This window comes from Lonchura striata, chromosome 6, assembly GCF_046129695.1.
Source record: "Lonchura striata isolate bLonStr1 chromosome 6, bLonStr1.mat, whole genome shotgun sequence".
Classification (NCBI taxonomy): domain Eukaryota; kingdom Metazoa; phylum Chordata; class Aves; order Passeriformes; family Estrildidae; genus Lonchura; species Lonchura striata.
The window spans coordinates 24,219,119-24,235,437 of record NC_134608.1 but is presented as its reverse complement, the minus strand read 5'-3'; the positions used below and the strand labels follow the sequence as shown (position 1 = coordinate 24,235,437).

At 51.5% G+C, this 16,319-nt stretch overlaps 1 protein-coding gene and 1 long non-coding RNA gene across 3 annotated transcripts; one reads left to right on the top strand and one right to left on the bottom strand.

The window, feature by feature from the left end:
- Positions 1–8,866: 8,866 nt before the first annotated feature.
- FOXA1 (forkhead box A1) lies at positions 8,867–14,236 on the bottom strand. Of its 2 annotated transcripts, none has more exons than XM_077784036.1 (2): positions 14,161–14,236; positions 8,867–11,437 (listed from the first exon to the last, which is right to left on the bottom strand). In XM_077784036.1, exon 2 carries the CDS (start codon positions 11,408–11,410, stop codon positions 10,175–10,177), a length of 1,236 nt encoding a protein of 411 aa, XP_077640162.1. In that variant the 5' UTR covers positions 11,411–11,437; positions 14,161–14,236; the 3' UTR covers positions 8,867–10,174. The 2 variants fall into 2 exon arrangements, with proteins under 2 accessions (XP_077640162.1, XP_021398580.1); XM_021542905.3 differs by lacking the exon at positions 14,161–14,236 and adding an exon at positions 13,832–14,142.
- LOC144246477 (uncharacterized) lies at positions 14,194–15,977 on the top strand. Its single transcript, XR_013340154.1, has 3 exons — positions 14,194–14,336; positions 14,898–15,008; positions 15,884–15,977. It is a non-coding gene; the product is annotated as an uncharacterized LOC144246477 (long non-coding RNA).
- The last annotated feature ends 342 nt before the right edge of the window (positions 15,978–16,319 follow it).

The following is a 16,319-nucleotide window of genomic DNA, read 5'->3' as shown; positions in this document are numbered from 1 at the left end:
CAGGGAGGGGGGGAAATCAGCTGTGATTCCAAATGAAAGTGATAGTTTAAAATATAGTACCTTTTGTACGAATCTCACCGAAAAAACAGAATACTAAAAATTAGATCTACAGGGCTGCCTTTGACCTCTACCTGTTAAATCACGGGGTTTTTTAAAATTGAATTCTGTTTAATTTGGCGAATCTTTTGTGTTTATTTTTACTTAGCACTGCATAGCATTTTATGCAACTTTTTCTCTGGAAGAGATGAAGGGCATGAAACTCCGGAAAGATTTAAGTAGAAAGAAATGCAAGCTAACTAATGGCTGAGTGGTCCAGGGGGCTGGAGATGGTGCCATGTCCTGCTTTTTCTAGAAAGAAATCTGGCGTGAAAGCAGGATCTTTGTTGCCTAGGAATTAAGTTGTTGCTGCTGCTTGTTCCTTACCTGAACTCCTAATCCCCTGTTTGTGCTATGGCACAAAACAAATTATTTCACATAGACCAAAGGACAGCCTTGTAACAATTAAAGTCTATTGTGTAAAAGTATAAATGGCACATTGATCGTTAAGGTAAGCAGACTTGTAAAGTCTTGTAAATTCCTGGACATGAACTATACGGTCATTTAATGTACACTTTGGAGAAGTCATTATGCGTGGGGAGGTAAATTACAAACTGTAAAATGCTTAGTTAGCCAGTTAACATATATGCTAAACATATATGTATGTCTAAACAGACCCTAGCAGAAACGATGTGAAGTCTACTCCTACTTTTGCAGAAAAGCATAAGTATTTTAATATTGCTTTCCCTAGGATCAAATACCTTATTCTAAATCTCTTTAAATTTTTTAAAGACATAAGGAACCCCTTCCTCTTAAATTAAAAAAAAAAATCCCACAAAAAAAAAAAAAAAACAGACCAAAAAAAAAAAAAAAAAAACCAAAAAAACCCACCAGAAAACAAAACCAACTACCCACCTCTATGACACTTTACAAAGTGAGAAATATTCTAAATCCTTGAACCTCGGACTTTGCTGAGGTCCATGTAATCTCGGTCACACTCATTAGGAAAAGAAAAAAGAAAAAATCTACCCCCTGCCCAGGGAGTGTTTAAAAGGATGAGTGTGGATCCACTGAAATCAGTCCTGTGAAGGTCAGCTTTGTCTTGTAAGAGGAAAGGTGACAGGGTCAGCATTATTGCACATGATGAAACCCCCACGGGGACTGGAAGAGGTCATCTCTCTCCTCCTGTCCCCTCGTTTGGCCACTGTGTCCCTTCTGGGGGCAAACCCGCTAACGAAGGTGATGAAATTCTTTTTTGCCAGAGAGAAACACTCGGCTGTCCAGCTTAAGGTTCCAGGCTCCCCTTTTAGGGTCGGGTGTAAGAACTCCTGTTCCCCAGGGTGCAAATTGACTTTTGGGAAGTGTGGCGTCCCTCCGAGCCTGCAGAGAAGGCAGCAAGTTTCTGGGTGACCAGTGCGACTTTCTGGGCCCTTTCCGTGTGACTGCCAACGCCTAGAGGGCATTGTCTCGGAAAAGTGTCTCCGGGGGTTCTGGCGGCTCCCACTTCTGCACTTGCATAAGCTCTTACGGGGGTCCTGCAGTTGGCGCTGGGAAGTTTGGAAACACAAGCTGGTTCGGTGGTAGGATGGATGCGTGTTTGTCGGTCTGACGCAGAAACGCGTCAGACACGGGGGTCTGCATCTCCAGCCCATCTCGCCGCCGCTCCTAGTGCCCACTAACACGCGTGCAATGCACCCGCCCAGGGCCCCATCACCACCCGTCGTACGTGCAATGACTTTAGCCTCTCGTTGCTCTATTTTACTTGGCCTTGAAAATTAGCCTGTTTGGATAACACCCGATAGAAAACATTTACGCTGGAAGCCAAACAGGCAAATATTTTAATCTCTCATATTAACACAGCGGTTTTCCAATCGGCTGATTTTTGTGCTCTATTATTTATTTATTTGTGTATGCGTTATTCATTCATTCGCTCCATTCGTTCATTCATTCATTCATTCATTCGTCTGCTCTGTCATTCATTCATTCATTCTTCCATCACTTTCCCTCCTCCGCTGGAGCAGCGGTAACCCGGGCTGCGCCCGCCGCCCTCGCAAGAAGTGGCCCTCGGCTGGTTGCATTCCCGTAGCCCTGGAACGGTGTCGGGGTGTGATGGTGCTGAAACACCTCACCCCGACCCCTAGGACAGGCTCCTGGGCATCCCTGCGGTCCCTGGAAGAGGCGGGGGACGCCGGAGCAGAGGTCTGTTTGCCTGCTTGGCTACTCTTTGCCTGCGGCGGCTCCCACCGCCGCCGGGTCTCCGCAAGCCAGGGCGAGCAGCGAGGGACGGCGGGCACTGCGCTGCACCCGGGCGAAGTCCGAGCCGGCGACCCCCGCCCGCGGCCCGGCTGACACGGGGCCGGGCGTCGGGGAGCGCCGCGGAGGGAGAGGAGCGGCGGAACCCTCCGGGGCCGGGGGCGTCCCTGGAGAGAAATGTCAAGAACCTCCAAGCCTGCTGCTGCCGGCTCGGTCGGCGGAGAGGGAATACGCAGTCAGACCACCAACATGCCTGGAGCCGTACAATCCACCACTTAATACACTTCTGCAATTTAAACTTCTGGGGACCCTCTCCTTTCAAGCCGATTTGTGATATAGGTGTTTTCTCATTACACTCCTCCCCCCCCCCCCCCCCCCCTTTCCTTTGAAATGCACCCCCTCACCACCCTCCCGCTCCCTTTCTTCTGAGCCCTGCTCTCTAATTCTAGATGAGTATTACTTTGCTCTTTTCGTTGGCCAAGCACAATTGTGTTATTGGAGATAATGAATTCAATCCCCATCAAAGAGTATTAGGAGCGCCTTGGCCCTGTAGTGCCTTTTTTCAAACCGGGAATGAAAGGCAGAGAGAAAATTCTCTGGGTAGCCTCTGCGCTGGCAGCTTTTGAAGTGAAGGGAGGCGGGCATTGTTGTTCACATTTTTGTCCATACGGCAGAAGAAAGACCGGCGGCTTTTGATGAGAAGATGAGAACCGCCTCGTCAGTTGAGCAACAAGTTAGATGGCGAAGTCTTCCCGCTGCCTACTGCCTGTGGATAACATATGTCCCGCATTAATAGGGGCTCAAGGGAACAATTGCCCGGGGGGTGGGGTGGGGAGAGCTCTGCTCGGCACCGTCCAGCAGCTCCTTTTTTTTCCCCGTCCTCTGGACACCGATGCCCCGATGGGAGTGTTTTTAAGGGGGACCTGAAGGTATTCTCCCTGGTTCTTGGTTTGCTTGTGTGTCCGCGGGCAAACGGTGGGCACCGACCACGGGCTCTGCTGAACGAGAAAAGGGGGACCGCTGTGAGATGTGCTGGGTCACCTCTGCTCGCCGTTTCGTTCTGCCAAGGCTCCTGGTGGCCGTGATGTTAGGTCTGCTGCCATGTGTTTGGAGGGCACCCCCCCCTTTCCAAACAAGAATCTGTATTTTTAGTTTGCGGGGGGGTTGAAGAGGGGAGTGGTTTTGGTTTTTTCCGGACTAAATCTAGGGTCGGGACTTGGTTTTGTCACTTGTTATTTCCTTTCCATTTCATGTAAGTTAATGACATACCTGAAGTTTGTGAAGTACTTCCTTAGATAAAGCAATCAGGCAAGGAAAAACAAGAAGAGGTAAAACGTCTGTTGTTCACATCCGATAACCTTAGAACTAGAAAACTTGTTGCATACATTTGAATAAGTTCAGACATGCTCTTATTCCAATCTCCTGCCCCGCAGTTCAAAGATTCCCCGCCCCCCGGGCTTTATTATGCTAAAGAGGTCATTACTGAGAGTCACTATGGAGAGATCCCGGTTTGCAGAATGAGGCCCACCTCCTAGTTACCAACATGTTTACATTTTCTGTCGGTCATAAGCGGAGGAAATGTGTGTTAGCAACCCGCCGGGCAGGCTCGGGAAATACAAGGAATCAAGGGGGAAATATATTTCAGCTATTGCGCAGTAGACGGCAAATGTAGATGATTAGAGAGCTCTTAGAGGCAGCGGGCACAAAGGCGGTATTTGCCGTGGACATGGTTGCTGGAGAGGGCCAGATCCCACTCCCGGGGCAGGCAGCCCTGCGCCTCGGTGCCCAGGCAGGCTCGGAGCGAAGTGAGAGCTCCGGGGAGCACGCCTGCACCTCCGTGCTCTGATAGCCTGGCGGGGAGTGGAATCATGCGGGTCCCTCTCTCAGCGGCATGGGGCAGCTCCCGGAGCCCTCCCTTCACCGAAGAGGGTGCCAGCCCCGGGGGCACCGGGCACCTCCCCCTGGCCGCTCGTGGCCAAGGGGCGACCCGACCGTGAAGGGGATGCCCCCGCTCCAGTTCCTGGATGAGTTTTTCTACCGGACGGCGGCGGACTCGACGCTCTTTCACTGCCAAGTGGTGTGTGAACGGGCCCGATTTCGGGAGCAGAAATGCGGTCCCCAGAAACGTGTTCACCTGGGGACCCTCGCTCCCCTCTTTTCCCTCGGGCGACTCAGTGAAGGCAGGCGGGGGTCCCAAATCCCGAGCTAGGCTGAGCCAAAAGAGGGCAACGCCGTGCGCTGGGGAAGGCTTGGGCTACCGAGACCGGGCAGGAGACCCGGACGGGCAGGGAGGTCAGTGGCATCCGCACCCCGCGCACACCGGCCCCGTCCCGCCCGCTCCCGTATCGCCTCCGCGCCGCTGCAGAGCTTCCCCTGCTGCGGGGGACAGCCCGGGCGAGCGCAGGGCAGAGGGGAACACGGCAACGCTCCGGTTCAGCGCGTGTTCCGCCTGCTGGCTAGAATAATAATAATAATAATAATAATAATAATAATAATAATAATAGTAGTAGTAGTAGTAGTAGTAGTAGTAGTAGTAGTAATACCCTGTCTGCTGGTAAGTCACCCTTGGAATAACGAGCAGGTGTAGGAATATTTAATGAGAAAAATTAGATTACCAGTTGTACAATAATAATATCAAAACAACGACTAACTTCCCCTAAAGTAACTCGCCTGAGCAAAGCCCATTCGAGAAATGCTACTGCAGCAGAGGCGCCATTCCGGAAAAGGATCCTTTCTAGGAATTCAACTAAATTCAGCAGTTTTAGGGTGCGGGGAAAGAGAGGACATCGCATATTTTTTCCCTTGTAGAGACAAATGGATTCTGCCATGAGGCTACATATGCCTTAAATCCTAATGACTGGAGACAAAGGTGAGCGCTGGCAGTTTGATCTGTCCAAAGTTCAAAGATCTGAAATCTCAATGAGTTTCTGTTTGAGGTGAAGGAGAGAAACAAACACCATGGCAAGGCTTGGGCCAGAAAGTTGCAAGGTTTGCAAGTGAAATGCGACGCTATTTACACTAATCTATCCTTAACTGCTACTTTGTCACAATGGTCAGAATAATTATTAGAAAATAACCAGGGGGAACAAAGGCAGGTTTTCTTCTTATCGCCTCCCATTTTCCACTCTTCTCTTCCCCCAGTTATTTTCTCCCGGTGAAACAGACCTTTCGAAACTACAAATTGCAGAATGTACCAACTATTTTAAAAATATTGTTAGTCTGCCTTTGCTAGGAGCTCAGAAGGCTGGCTTCGCATTAAGAAGAAAAAAAGAGTAATTTTGCTGCACGACCCTTGACATGTAAATAATCAAACTAATTGCATTTTTATTTTAGCTATTAACCATTATCCTATATTTCCCAAACCATATTGCAGCGTGGGAGTTTTGCGGAGACTTACATTGTTTACTTCGGTCACACTCTGTGCCCTATTGTGGTGTGATTTTTGCCTGGTCATTGTGTGTTATGTATATTTCCACTTGCCTCCCCTGGAAACAAATACATATTAATTATATGCATGTTAATATACACAATATATGCATCTATATTCCTCTCGAGAGAACTTCATACCCCATGTTTATATGAGGATAATTTGCTTCTTCATGAATTAAATTTATCACGAAAATGCACACGAAATCTATTTCTTTATTAAGTCTCTGATTTTAAAATGTTATTTTTCAGTGTGATTAATCACATATGCTCACACATATATGCCTAGATTCCGTTTCATCAAAACAGGAAAGAAACCATGCGAAGTGCATTGTTATTGTAATCAGGCGTTTTATCTATAATATTTCTGTAAAAAGCCGAGACAATTGCTCTTCTAAAGACTAGTTGGCGTTATAGCAAGGGAATTAATTTATTTAGTGTTTATGCTGATGGACCAATTTCAATACCTACTCAACCCATTTCAAAACAATTTTTGAAGCTATGCCAATGGCTGAAGTGTTTTTTCGCACCGTTCTCTCGCGCTTTACTTATGGTTTATTGACACTAATACGAATCAAATGAAAAACTGTCCGGCATTTTTTTTTTTTCTTTCTCGTTTTTCCGTAGTCCCGGACATTTGGAATTATTTCTTCCAAATAATGTATATCCTCCGATTGTTTGCCTATATAGATGTCAGTGTTGTCCATTCGGACTCAGGAAACAACCCAGCAGTTACTTATGATTTTATTTCTCCCACTTGACTTGGGCGGCTGAAATAGCTTTTATTCCACCGACTCTTCTGCGAAGGGCAGGTGCTGCTCGCAGGTGCTCCGAGGAGGTGCCACGGGTGGGGGGCTCAGGGACATCGTGCCCGCTTGCCGGGGAGCAGGGGACTGCCGGACGCCGCGGCAGAGGGCTCGGCTGCACCAGGGGACCCTTCCGCGTCCCCGAGCCCCGGCTGCAGGGTCCCCGCCGCGTCGCCTCGAGAGCCTCTGCCCCGCCGGCGCACCCAACATCTCCCCCCCGTCCCGGGCCAGGGGCCTCCTCACCGCCCAAACTCCGCGTAAATCTTTACAGAGATCCCCCGCCGCCCCGATTTACTCCCCTCTTGTATTTAATGACGCTAAATGAGCCGGTTTTGCTCCCCCGCGCGTGGCCGGCCGGAGGTAATTTGCCGAGCAGGAAAAGACGAGGTTCCCCTATAAATTGAGGCGTCGGTCGGAGCCTGGAACCTGAAGCCTGGCGGGCTTCATCTTTGCCTCTGTCCCGGACGCGGGGCTAAGACACCATCTCTGACAGGAGCAAAAGCCCCGCACCCGCCAGAGCGACCGGTCCGGCTGGAAGGAGACGCTCGTAAACTCCTCTATACACATTGCGGGGCGGGGGGATGCACCCTCTTCTTGTGGATCCCATTTTTAGCTTATATTTGCCCTGTGGCTCGGGGTTCCCTGAGCACAGGGTTAAAGCAGCAGCAGCAGCAGGGCAGCTAGGAGTGGAATGTAAAACGGGACTCTTCGCCCTGCTGTCGATTGCCAGGTCTTAAACTGATCACAGAATGCTGCGTGCTTTGCGCCGGGGACCCGCGTTTTTAACATGAGCTGCATCCCTGTCTTGTCAGTGGCTCGTTCTCCATCGCAGACAGCATTTGCCTACGAGAAGAAAGGGGAGGAATATAATCTTGATGGCGAGTGGCGAAAGGGCACACGCTGCATCCGTGACAGGCTCCGCTCCTTATCTCTGAGAGGTTTGGAGCCGCGTCGGTCCGCTTAAACCCTTTTATTACCCACGCCCCAAATATTTCCATTACACACGGTCTGTGCTCCTCAGCTGATATGTGAAACTTGCTGCCTTATCGCTGTCAGTCGATTGATATTTTCCGTGTATAAGCCCAAGGCATTAAATCAATGTCTCCACTCTGCTATAGCATATTCTCTATAGACTAGTCTGTGGGAGACAAGAAAATTGGCTTCATCCTCTCTCGATTCTCACGAAGCTCCTTTTGGCAGAAGAAGCGGGGCTTTAAATAGGATCCGCCTGCCCAGACCCGGTGCCGAGCAGCCCCGAGCTGCCCCTGGCTGCGGGGGGTCTGTTGATGTTTGCCATTTCGGGATATTCAGAAGCGAAGGTGCCGCACAGTCGGGCCATGGGGTAACCGGCCGCACACGGCGACGGGGACAGAGCCCCCTCCCCCGCGCTGCAGGACTCGCATTCGGCAGCCGGGGGAGGACCTGCGGTAAACGCCCGCCCGACCCAGGGCACCGCACAGCACGACGAGGGAGACAGCTCCGTGTCACCGGGAGAGCCGTGCGCGCATCTCCGACCGGGATCACCGCTGATCCGGCCACTTTTGCAAAGCAGAGAGCCTCTCCCAAGACTTTTTTTCCCTCCCGTTTTTAGCTGGGTAGTAGTGTTGGAGGGATGTGGTGAGATTTCTAGGATGCTGGCTTGGTTTTTCTTTTCTAAGTCGAACCTTAAATTAGTTTGTCGCCGCTGTCCCTAACCCGTCAGGGGGCAATTATGTGATAATTACGAGAATTACACAGTTCTTTCATCTGGCGGCCGCGCACGAACGGGGCTCGGCACAGCGAAATCCGTTCACAATTAAACTCCCCTCCCCCGACAAAGTCTATTGCTGGGGAACAGAGCTCTGCAGCGCGGCTGCTGGTGTCGTTCCGACGGATGGTTCCGAGCCAGAACTACAAAGCGGGATCTGGGCCTTTCCAGCGGCCGAGAGCGGCGTGGAGCCGCCCTGGGGATGCTCCCCGTGGGCGTCGTCCCATTCGGCGGGGAAACGCCGAGCCTGGCTGCCGCCGCCCCTGCAGCCCTGGCCGCAAAACACCCAGGAGGTTACATCGCCTCGGGAGGCTTTTTCCTGCCATCCCTCACCATATCCCAGAACCGTGAATTAGGGAGGGGGAAAAAAAATAAAATAAAAGACATTACCACACACTCAGCTTCACAGGCCGGTGGCATCGCAGCGCCCCACAAGCATACCCTGCGGGAGCGTCCCCCGCCTTCCCTCTGCACAAGCCTGGCCGAATAAATCTTTCCTCTTCACATCCACACTTAACCACGACGTTTTGATTTTCTTGCACAGGGCTCCGTCCTCCGTAACCCGTCCCAGAAATTTTGTAAGAAAATAGCAGAAGTATTTCATTGATAACATTTGATTTATTTAAAGTCCTTAACTGCAAATGATCAAAAACATACTTCACGCATTAAATTCTCAGTTATCGTTTTAAATCAAAATATTTTTTTCAATTACAATCACATTTATAAAATTAACAAAATTTCTTAAATTCACGTGTAATTATTTTTTACGGTCATTTAAAGCAATTTCCAGCTGTAAAGAAAGAAAACAATATAAACCATGCAATAAATTAAGAACATTGAAACAGCGAACAGGAATAATAATAAAACCCGTCTGGCTATGCTAACACCGTGTAAAACTGTGGAAAGTGCAATAACACTGGATGATATAAGCTAACGATGGCGATAATTAAACGGCCACAAAAAAAAAAAAATATTAGACAAGTTTGAAAAGGGGGGAGAGACAGAGCTGTCCTCTTTTCCTTGCATCAGTGTAGTAGTCAATGTTTCCTAGAGGAGGGGGAAAATAACCTGGTTATAGATACACAGTTCTAGCTGGTATACAATGAATACACTTAAATAAGTATGTCATCCACATGTTGATGAGAGTTCCTGATGAACTAGAATCTTCAGTAACAGATGGGAAGAGGAAAAAAATCCAACTGGTTGTGACCTCTTGTAACTTTATATTACATCCCAAAACAGGTAACACTTGGAAAAAGATAAGGGTCGCATCCTGCACTCCAAAGCTCCAGTTGGTCCCCTCGGGAGTGCAGGATCCGGCCCGCAGCATCTGGGTTTTATGTGGGTTGTAGTAGCCGAAGGTTTATTTTGCAAGTATCAAAAGGATGATCCGAGAAAGTAAATAGTTCTCTTGTTGCTTAGAGATTCTCTTAGTGTTTTGCTACTTCACAGCAGTATTGTCCTTCAAAGCCTTCTTAATTAAAAAAAAGTCTTAAATGTCTACTCGCTTCTTCATCTCCGTATTGTTAAAGTATTGCCACATACCTGTAAACTTACATGAGATTATAGAACACATAGGGAGGGAGACGAGGGGGCAGAAAGCACAAACAAGTAGTTTACACGCTCAACATTTTTTTTCTTCTTTTTAATAACACCCTGCATAGGCTGGGGAGGTCTCCGGGGAGAGGGGCTGGGCAGCCGGAGGGAATATGTACAAGCGGGACACGGCCGGCTTTGCAGGAGGTCGTGGTGGATCATAACAACAGACAACGCGTTGCGAGACAATTAAAAAGTAACAGTCCTTTGCACGCAGCGTGCGGAAACACCTTGGTCTGTCTCAGGGAAAGCGGGAGAGAAGCCAGGAAGGGGAGGAGGGGTCTCGGCCCCGGCGGCGGGGGTTGCACAGCTAGGAGGTGTTTAGCACGGGTCTGGAATACACACCTTGGTAGTAGGAGGGCTCTAGGGCCGAGGGCTCGATGCTGCTCCGGCCAGCCATGGAGGCGCTGCCAAGGGGCAGCCCGCCGGGGATGCTGGCCCCGTAGGAGGAATATTGCAGCGCCTGCTCGTAGGCTTTGAAGTCCAGCTTGTGCTGCTGCTCCGAGGAGGACATGAGGTTGTTGATGGAAAACGGGTGGTTGAAGGAGTAGTGGGGATCACCCTTGAGGTGGAGCTGGGGTTCATGGGCTAATGAGTGAGGGGGGTGTGGGACGGAGGCCAAGGTTGGTACAGAGCTGATGGTGGAGGAGGCGGCCGAGGCCGAGGTCTTTAGCTCCGTGCTTGATCCACTGTGGTCCATAGACTGAGGGCTGGTGGACGGGTTGGAGCTGGAGAGAGAGGTGGCCGTATCCAGCTGCGCAGGTTTGTTGTGGCCTCTGTGCAGGGGGGAGTTGGAGCTTGAATTAGAGGCCCCAGCCTGATCTTTCCTGCCCTCCTGAGTGGCTTTACTGTTAGCCGGCTTCTCACACTTGAAGCGCTTTTGCCGGCGGAGGTAACAGCCGTTTTCAAACATATTGCCGGAGTCGGGGTGCAGGGTCCAATAGGAGCCCTTGCCGGGCTTGTCGGGGGACCGGGCCACCTTGACAAAACAGTCATTGAAAGAGAGCGAGTGGCGGATGCTGTTCTGCCAGCGCTGCTGGTTCTGTCGGTAGTAGGGGAAAAGGTCCATGATCCACTGGTAGATCTCACTCAGCGTCAGCATCTTGCTGGGTGCCTGCTGGATGGCCATGGTGATGAGGGAGATGTAGGAGTAGGGCGGCTTGGCGTGGGGGTAAGTCCGCTTGAAGGACTTAGCGTCCCGTGTCCTGCCGAGGTTGGACTGGGTGTAGGCCATGGGGCTCATGCAGGGGTTCATGCTGCCGTAGGGGCTCAGCCCGTTCATGGGGGCCGGCTGGGCAGACATGGCGTTGATGCCACCGGGGCTCAGCGCCGTGCCCATGGCGGCTACGCCGGCCGGCATGCCGTTCACGGGCCCCGCCGAGCCTGCCGGCATGCCAGCCACGGCGCCGGGACTCAGCCCAGCCCCCAGCCCCGTGTTGGCGTAGGACATGTTGAAGGAGCTGGAGGTCATGTTGCCGCTTGTCGTCATGGTGTTCATGGTCATGTAGGTGTTCATGGTGTTCATGGAGCCCAGCCCCGAGTTCATGTTGCTCACGGGCACCGAGGAATAGGCCTAGGGCAGCGAGACAAAGAGACGGAGTTAGAGAGGAGAGAGGTGTGGCAGGACCCCGTAGGGGCCGGATCCGCCCGCCCGGCCCAGCCAGCCGTGCAAACGTCCTGCCGCGGGACGCCGGCCGCTTCCCCGACACAGGGGAAAACGCTTCCTCAAAGCAGCACGGAAAGGCAGCTGCTTCCATGAAAAGGTCTATTTCATATCTATTTAAATTTATAAACGAACACGGAGCGGGGGTGCTCTCTCCGGACGCACTCCCGGTTTACCGGCGTGTCGCAGCTTGCGCGGGCTGCGCCGGGTTCAGCGGCGCACGGACCGAGCGTCTTCCCTGAACCGCTCCAAGCCCTCGCGGAGCCGGGCTGCGGGCTCAGACTGCCCCGGCAGGACGTGTCCAGCGCATTCCCGTGTTTTGTTGTTTATGTGCCCTGTCTCTCTAGTTAAATACTTAAACTCATCAGAGTATTGAAATTGGCGGATGTACATTGTTTGCTTGTATTTGCTGAGAAAAATCTCACGCATGTCTCCCTTCCTGCAATAATTTAAATTTCTTTCCTAAAAAACATACAAGATGGAATAATGTCTTGTTGCAAAATAATTTTAAAAACCCTCACCCAAACGGAACAGGTCTTTTTGGTCTGTTTTATTTGTGGAAAGCTTCCCCCTGCCTACATTTTCTATCAAAATAGTCTTTAAATTAAAGTTAAAAAAAAAAAATCAACTAACCAATCAAACACCAAAACTTTTCCAAAGTAGGAAAAACCTGAACTTCTCCTCTCTGAGATTTTCTACAATTGCACGACGTGGAAAAAATTGAAGCACCCAAACACATAACTCTTAAAAAGGGCAGAGCCGGAGAGCTTGAATTTGTGCTTTCCACTACGGTATCTGATTTAACAGGAGAGAGAAAGACGTTCCCAGTTTACTCGAACTAATACGGCTAATATGGCTAAGAAAAAGAGGTTTAAGCAACGGTTAAATATTTAAAATTCATTTCTGATCCCAATAAATTTCACGAACTTATAAACGCACTTTTGATTTAGAGGATCACATTAAATATTTGAGATGGTAGAACGCAGCTGGGTTTCCCTGTTGCATTCATGCAGTTATTCAAATTAAATGGCAAGAGGTGAGGAAAGATGGAAGTTTAAAAAAATCGCAAAAGCGAAGTTCCCTTAACTTTATGTTTGTGGACAATGCGTATAAGCGAGGAAAAATGAGTCTGGAAATGGCACGTAATTAGGATGACCCTTGTTTGCCCTTAGCCGACTTTCCTTTATTAAAGGAGATGCCAGCCGGGTGACACGTATCGGCCTCTGTCCGCGTGGCCCTATGGGCGCGTGTGCCAGCTCCGGGTGCGGGACGAGGCGTGGGGACTGTGGAGCCGTGTGTCCGGGTATGCTGATGCAATGCCCGGGTGCGCACACCCAGGTGCCTGCCTCGCTGCCTCACTTCCTCAAAACGGCTCCTTCCAGGGCGGGAATCCGCAGTGCTGCTGGCCGTGCTGCCGAGCGCTGGCTTCTCCGGGACCCCCGCTGCGGAGCCTCAGCGGCACAGCGCGGACCCCAGGCCCCACAGGGCCGAGGCGCGCCGGGGGTGCGCTCCGGGCTCTGCCGCGGCCCTCTCCTCCGCCGCAGCTGTGGGCGCTTGGGCCGGCTCTCCTCCGCCTTACGGACGTCGCTGCCAAAGGGGCGCGGGGGGCGGAAGCGCCTGCGGCGGTCCGGACCGGGTCCGGGTGGGGGGCGGCGGGTCCGGGTGCGGGCCCCCCCCGGCCCGGCTCTCGGCAGCGCCGCCAGCCGGCCCGCGGCAGCAGCGCACGCCGCGGGCAGCCCGTCCGCAAAGTGCGGACAAACTGCCGGTCTTCCCCCTCCTTTCCTTTCCCCCGCTTTAACAGGTGAGGGCCCGGCGCTGGCGAGCAGAGAGGCCGGAGGTCCCGCCGAGGAGCTGGGGGAAGCCGCTGCCCCCGACCAGAACGCGCTGGCGTCTGTCTCCCTCGGCCCCTGCCATCTGCCGGGAAGGAGTCGGGTGCCGCCGGCGCGGCGAGCTCTCTGCCCCGAGCCAAGAGTTTTCGGGGTGCTTTTGTGCCCGCCGCGAGAGAATATTACGCCTCTTAGATGAGATCAAGGGCTGCCCCCGGCCCCCCGGCCCTCCTGGCGGGCTCGCAGCCGCCCCGTGTCTTCCCCAAACGCCTCCAGGGCTCCTGGAAGCTGTGTTTTCCTTGGGGAAGCCTAGCCAGTTTCGGCGCCGGAGGGAGGGGGAGGTACGTTTGCGTTGGCAGGATCTGTACTGCAAACCGATCCCTCCGATTGCTGCCCCCTCCAGACCCCTAGCCACCCCCAGGTCCTCCCCTCCCCTGCACAGGGGCAGCAGAGAAGCCAGACCCTGGGATTTACTCACCTCCTGAGTGTCGGCGTAGTAGCTGTTCCAGTCGCTGGTTTCATGCCCTTCCATTTTCACAGTCCCTAACATTATGGAGCCAACCTGCCCGGTGTAACCATCCAGCCTTCTTGCAAGCGAGCGACGGGCAGTAGGAAAAGAGCCCGAAAGCCCGACCTAGCAGGAAACCAGCTCTCAGGAAGGGCGAGGGGTGCTGAATTCTGCTCTATAACCAGCCAAAAAGGAGGCAGGGAGCGGTGTGGGGCGAGACAGTTGAGAAAGTGAGGAAGTGCGGCTGGGATGTGAGTGGAGTTGAGCTGATGTGGATCTTACGTCGCAGAAGTACCCACCTCCTCCTCCTCCTCTCCCCATTTGTCCGCCGCACAAAGGCGTTCGCACCTACAAAGCCGGAGATGCACCTGCAAACAAGGCAGTCCCCCTCGCCTGCAACTCCCCCCGGGGCAGCACTTTATTTGCAAAGCTGCGTAATTGGTTTAAGCTTGTGGGGAAAGAAGGAGAGACAGAGGTGGGAGAGGGGGACAGAGGGGGGCGGGGGGCGGAACGGGATGGGACGGGGGACGGGCACGACCACCCTTTCAGGTGGACAGGACATATGCTAGGAGGGATAGGGGGAAATGAAATGAGGCAGATGAAGGAAGGGCAGCCCCCTCTATTTGAAGAGAATGCAAAAGGCCATCCAGCCTTAAACCCCTGAGATTAGAGGCAATATTTACTAAAGGCCGGTAGATGCTCCTTTAACTTGATGGCCGAGACGTGCTTCAAAGTCCCGAGTCCTGAAGTCCACAGGTTCCCCCCTCTCCCGCTCGTCCATTCACAGCTGGTTATCGCGTAGGTACCTCCAGGCCCTGCCGCAGCGCCCCACGTTCCCATCGCCCTCGGGGCAGGGGATCGGATTAGGCGCTCCGGGCTGTGAGCAGGAGGCTCGGCTCCGCGCCCCCCAAAGCCGTCCCAACCCTCCCCCCATCCCACCACCCTCCTCCTCCGGACTAAAACAGCCCTTCAAACGGGGTGCCGTCCTATGTAAATGGTGATAATGATATTGCTTTTTCGGGTGCCTTATGTTCAGAAACTATGTGAGTCACCGTGCTGAGGACATAATACTACAGGTTCCCAATAAATACGGACAGAGGCCTGAATGCGGATCCACTGATATTAACCTCCACTTGGCAAACATCAGGTGAGTCACTAGAACCATTTTATATCCTTACTGTGGAAAGCCTTCAGCCCAGAAGGCTCATTTGGAAGCTTTCTTTGATGCCAGACGTCCAGGAGCAGCAATAATAGGTAGCGGGTATATCTCATTTCCAACTTCTTGCTTACTGACCTGATTTCTCACAACGAACCGGGGAGGAGGATTCTACACAGGCTGGTAAAAGGCAAAAAACACCGATAAAACAAACTGACATTGGAAAAAGCTTTTTATTATTATGGGAGGAATTTCTCAGTCTTTGCAGAGGGATCAAACATTTTCTGTCCTGTCCGGCTCTTCGAGCCTATGTCAACACCACGGACTTCTCTTAGGTTTCTCTATCCTATCCCTTGTGAGTTCGTTCTCACGTAGCTACTAGAACTTTTATCATCTCATAGTAGAAAACAAAAACCAAAAAGTCAAAACAAACAAAAAAAAATTCTACATCACCAACCAGCAGCTAATAACCCTACCCCCCCAAACCCAAACAACTTTTCCAACAGTGGAAATTTGAAGGGGAAATAAAGCTTCTTGGGATTTTGAAAAAAACTTGCACATCATACCACACAAACTATAATATACACCTGGGTCTGAATTTCAGCTTGACATGTTTATCATTCAGCATGGCCACAGTTGCTTCCACAGTGATTTGTTCTCGAGTGGTCTGTGGAAATAGCCCCAGAAACAGGATTTCAAAGTTTCTTATAGAGACACTGGATTCAAATGGCGAGATAGAGCAGAGATAGAGCATATCTCTGCCACGACAAATACGTTTTAACTTGTTCTCTAAATGCATTTTCTCTTACCCCTTTCTTTGTTCTTTCTCTCCTCATAATTTTTTTTTTTTTTTAATCTGGCAACAGAATTAAGTCAAATCCTCGAAACAAAACTCTGGAATCAGCAGAGGAGAGCAGCATATGAAAATATGTCTTGAAGGAAATAAAATATATAAAAGCAGTGAATTAGACCCCTGTTTTCTCAAGTGGTCAAGCTACACCCATGGAAATTGGGACAAACCTCAATAGAATACCTAAGAAATATTAAGATTGCAGTCTTCATGTAGGCACCCCCACTCTTTTCCTAATGGAAGCGGTGTATATGTCTGAAAACAGGGACCCTTCGGTGGTGGCTTGCCCAATTCAGTATTTGAGATCTGTGGAGTATGGTTCCCCCCTGGCAGCACAGCCGCATGCGGACATGCTGGCAGGAGTGTGGCTGCCCCCGAGACCCCGCTGCCGGCACCCCCCCGCTGGGTGACCTCGGGGCGGTGCTGCCTCGCTTTCCAGAGCCCAGCCCCGC

Coding starts and splice junctions, on each gene's coding strand:
- FOXA1 (XM_021542905.3), bottom strand. CDS start 13,903: ATGTTAGGGACTGTGAAAATGGAAGGGCATGAAACCAGCGACTGGAAC. Junction 11,438..13,831: donor ACTACGCCGACACTCAGGAG/GTGAGTAAATCC, acceptor TCGCTGCCCTAG/GCCTATTCCTCGGTGCCCGT.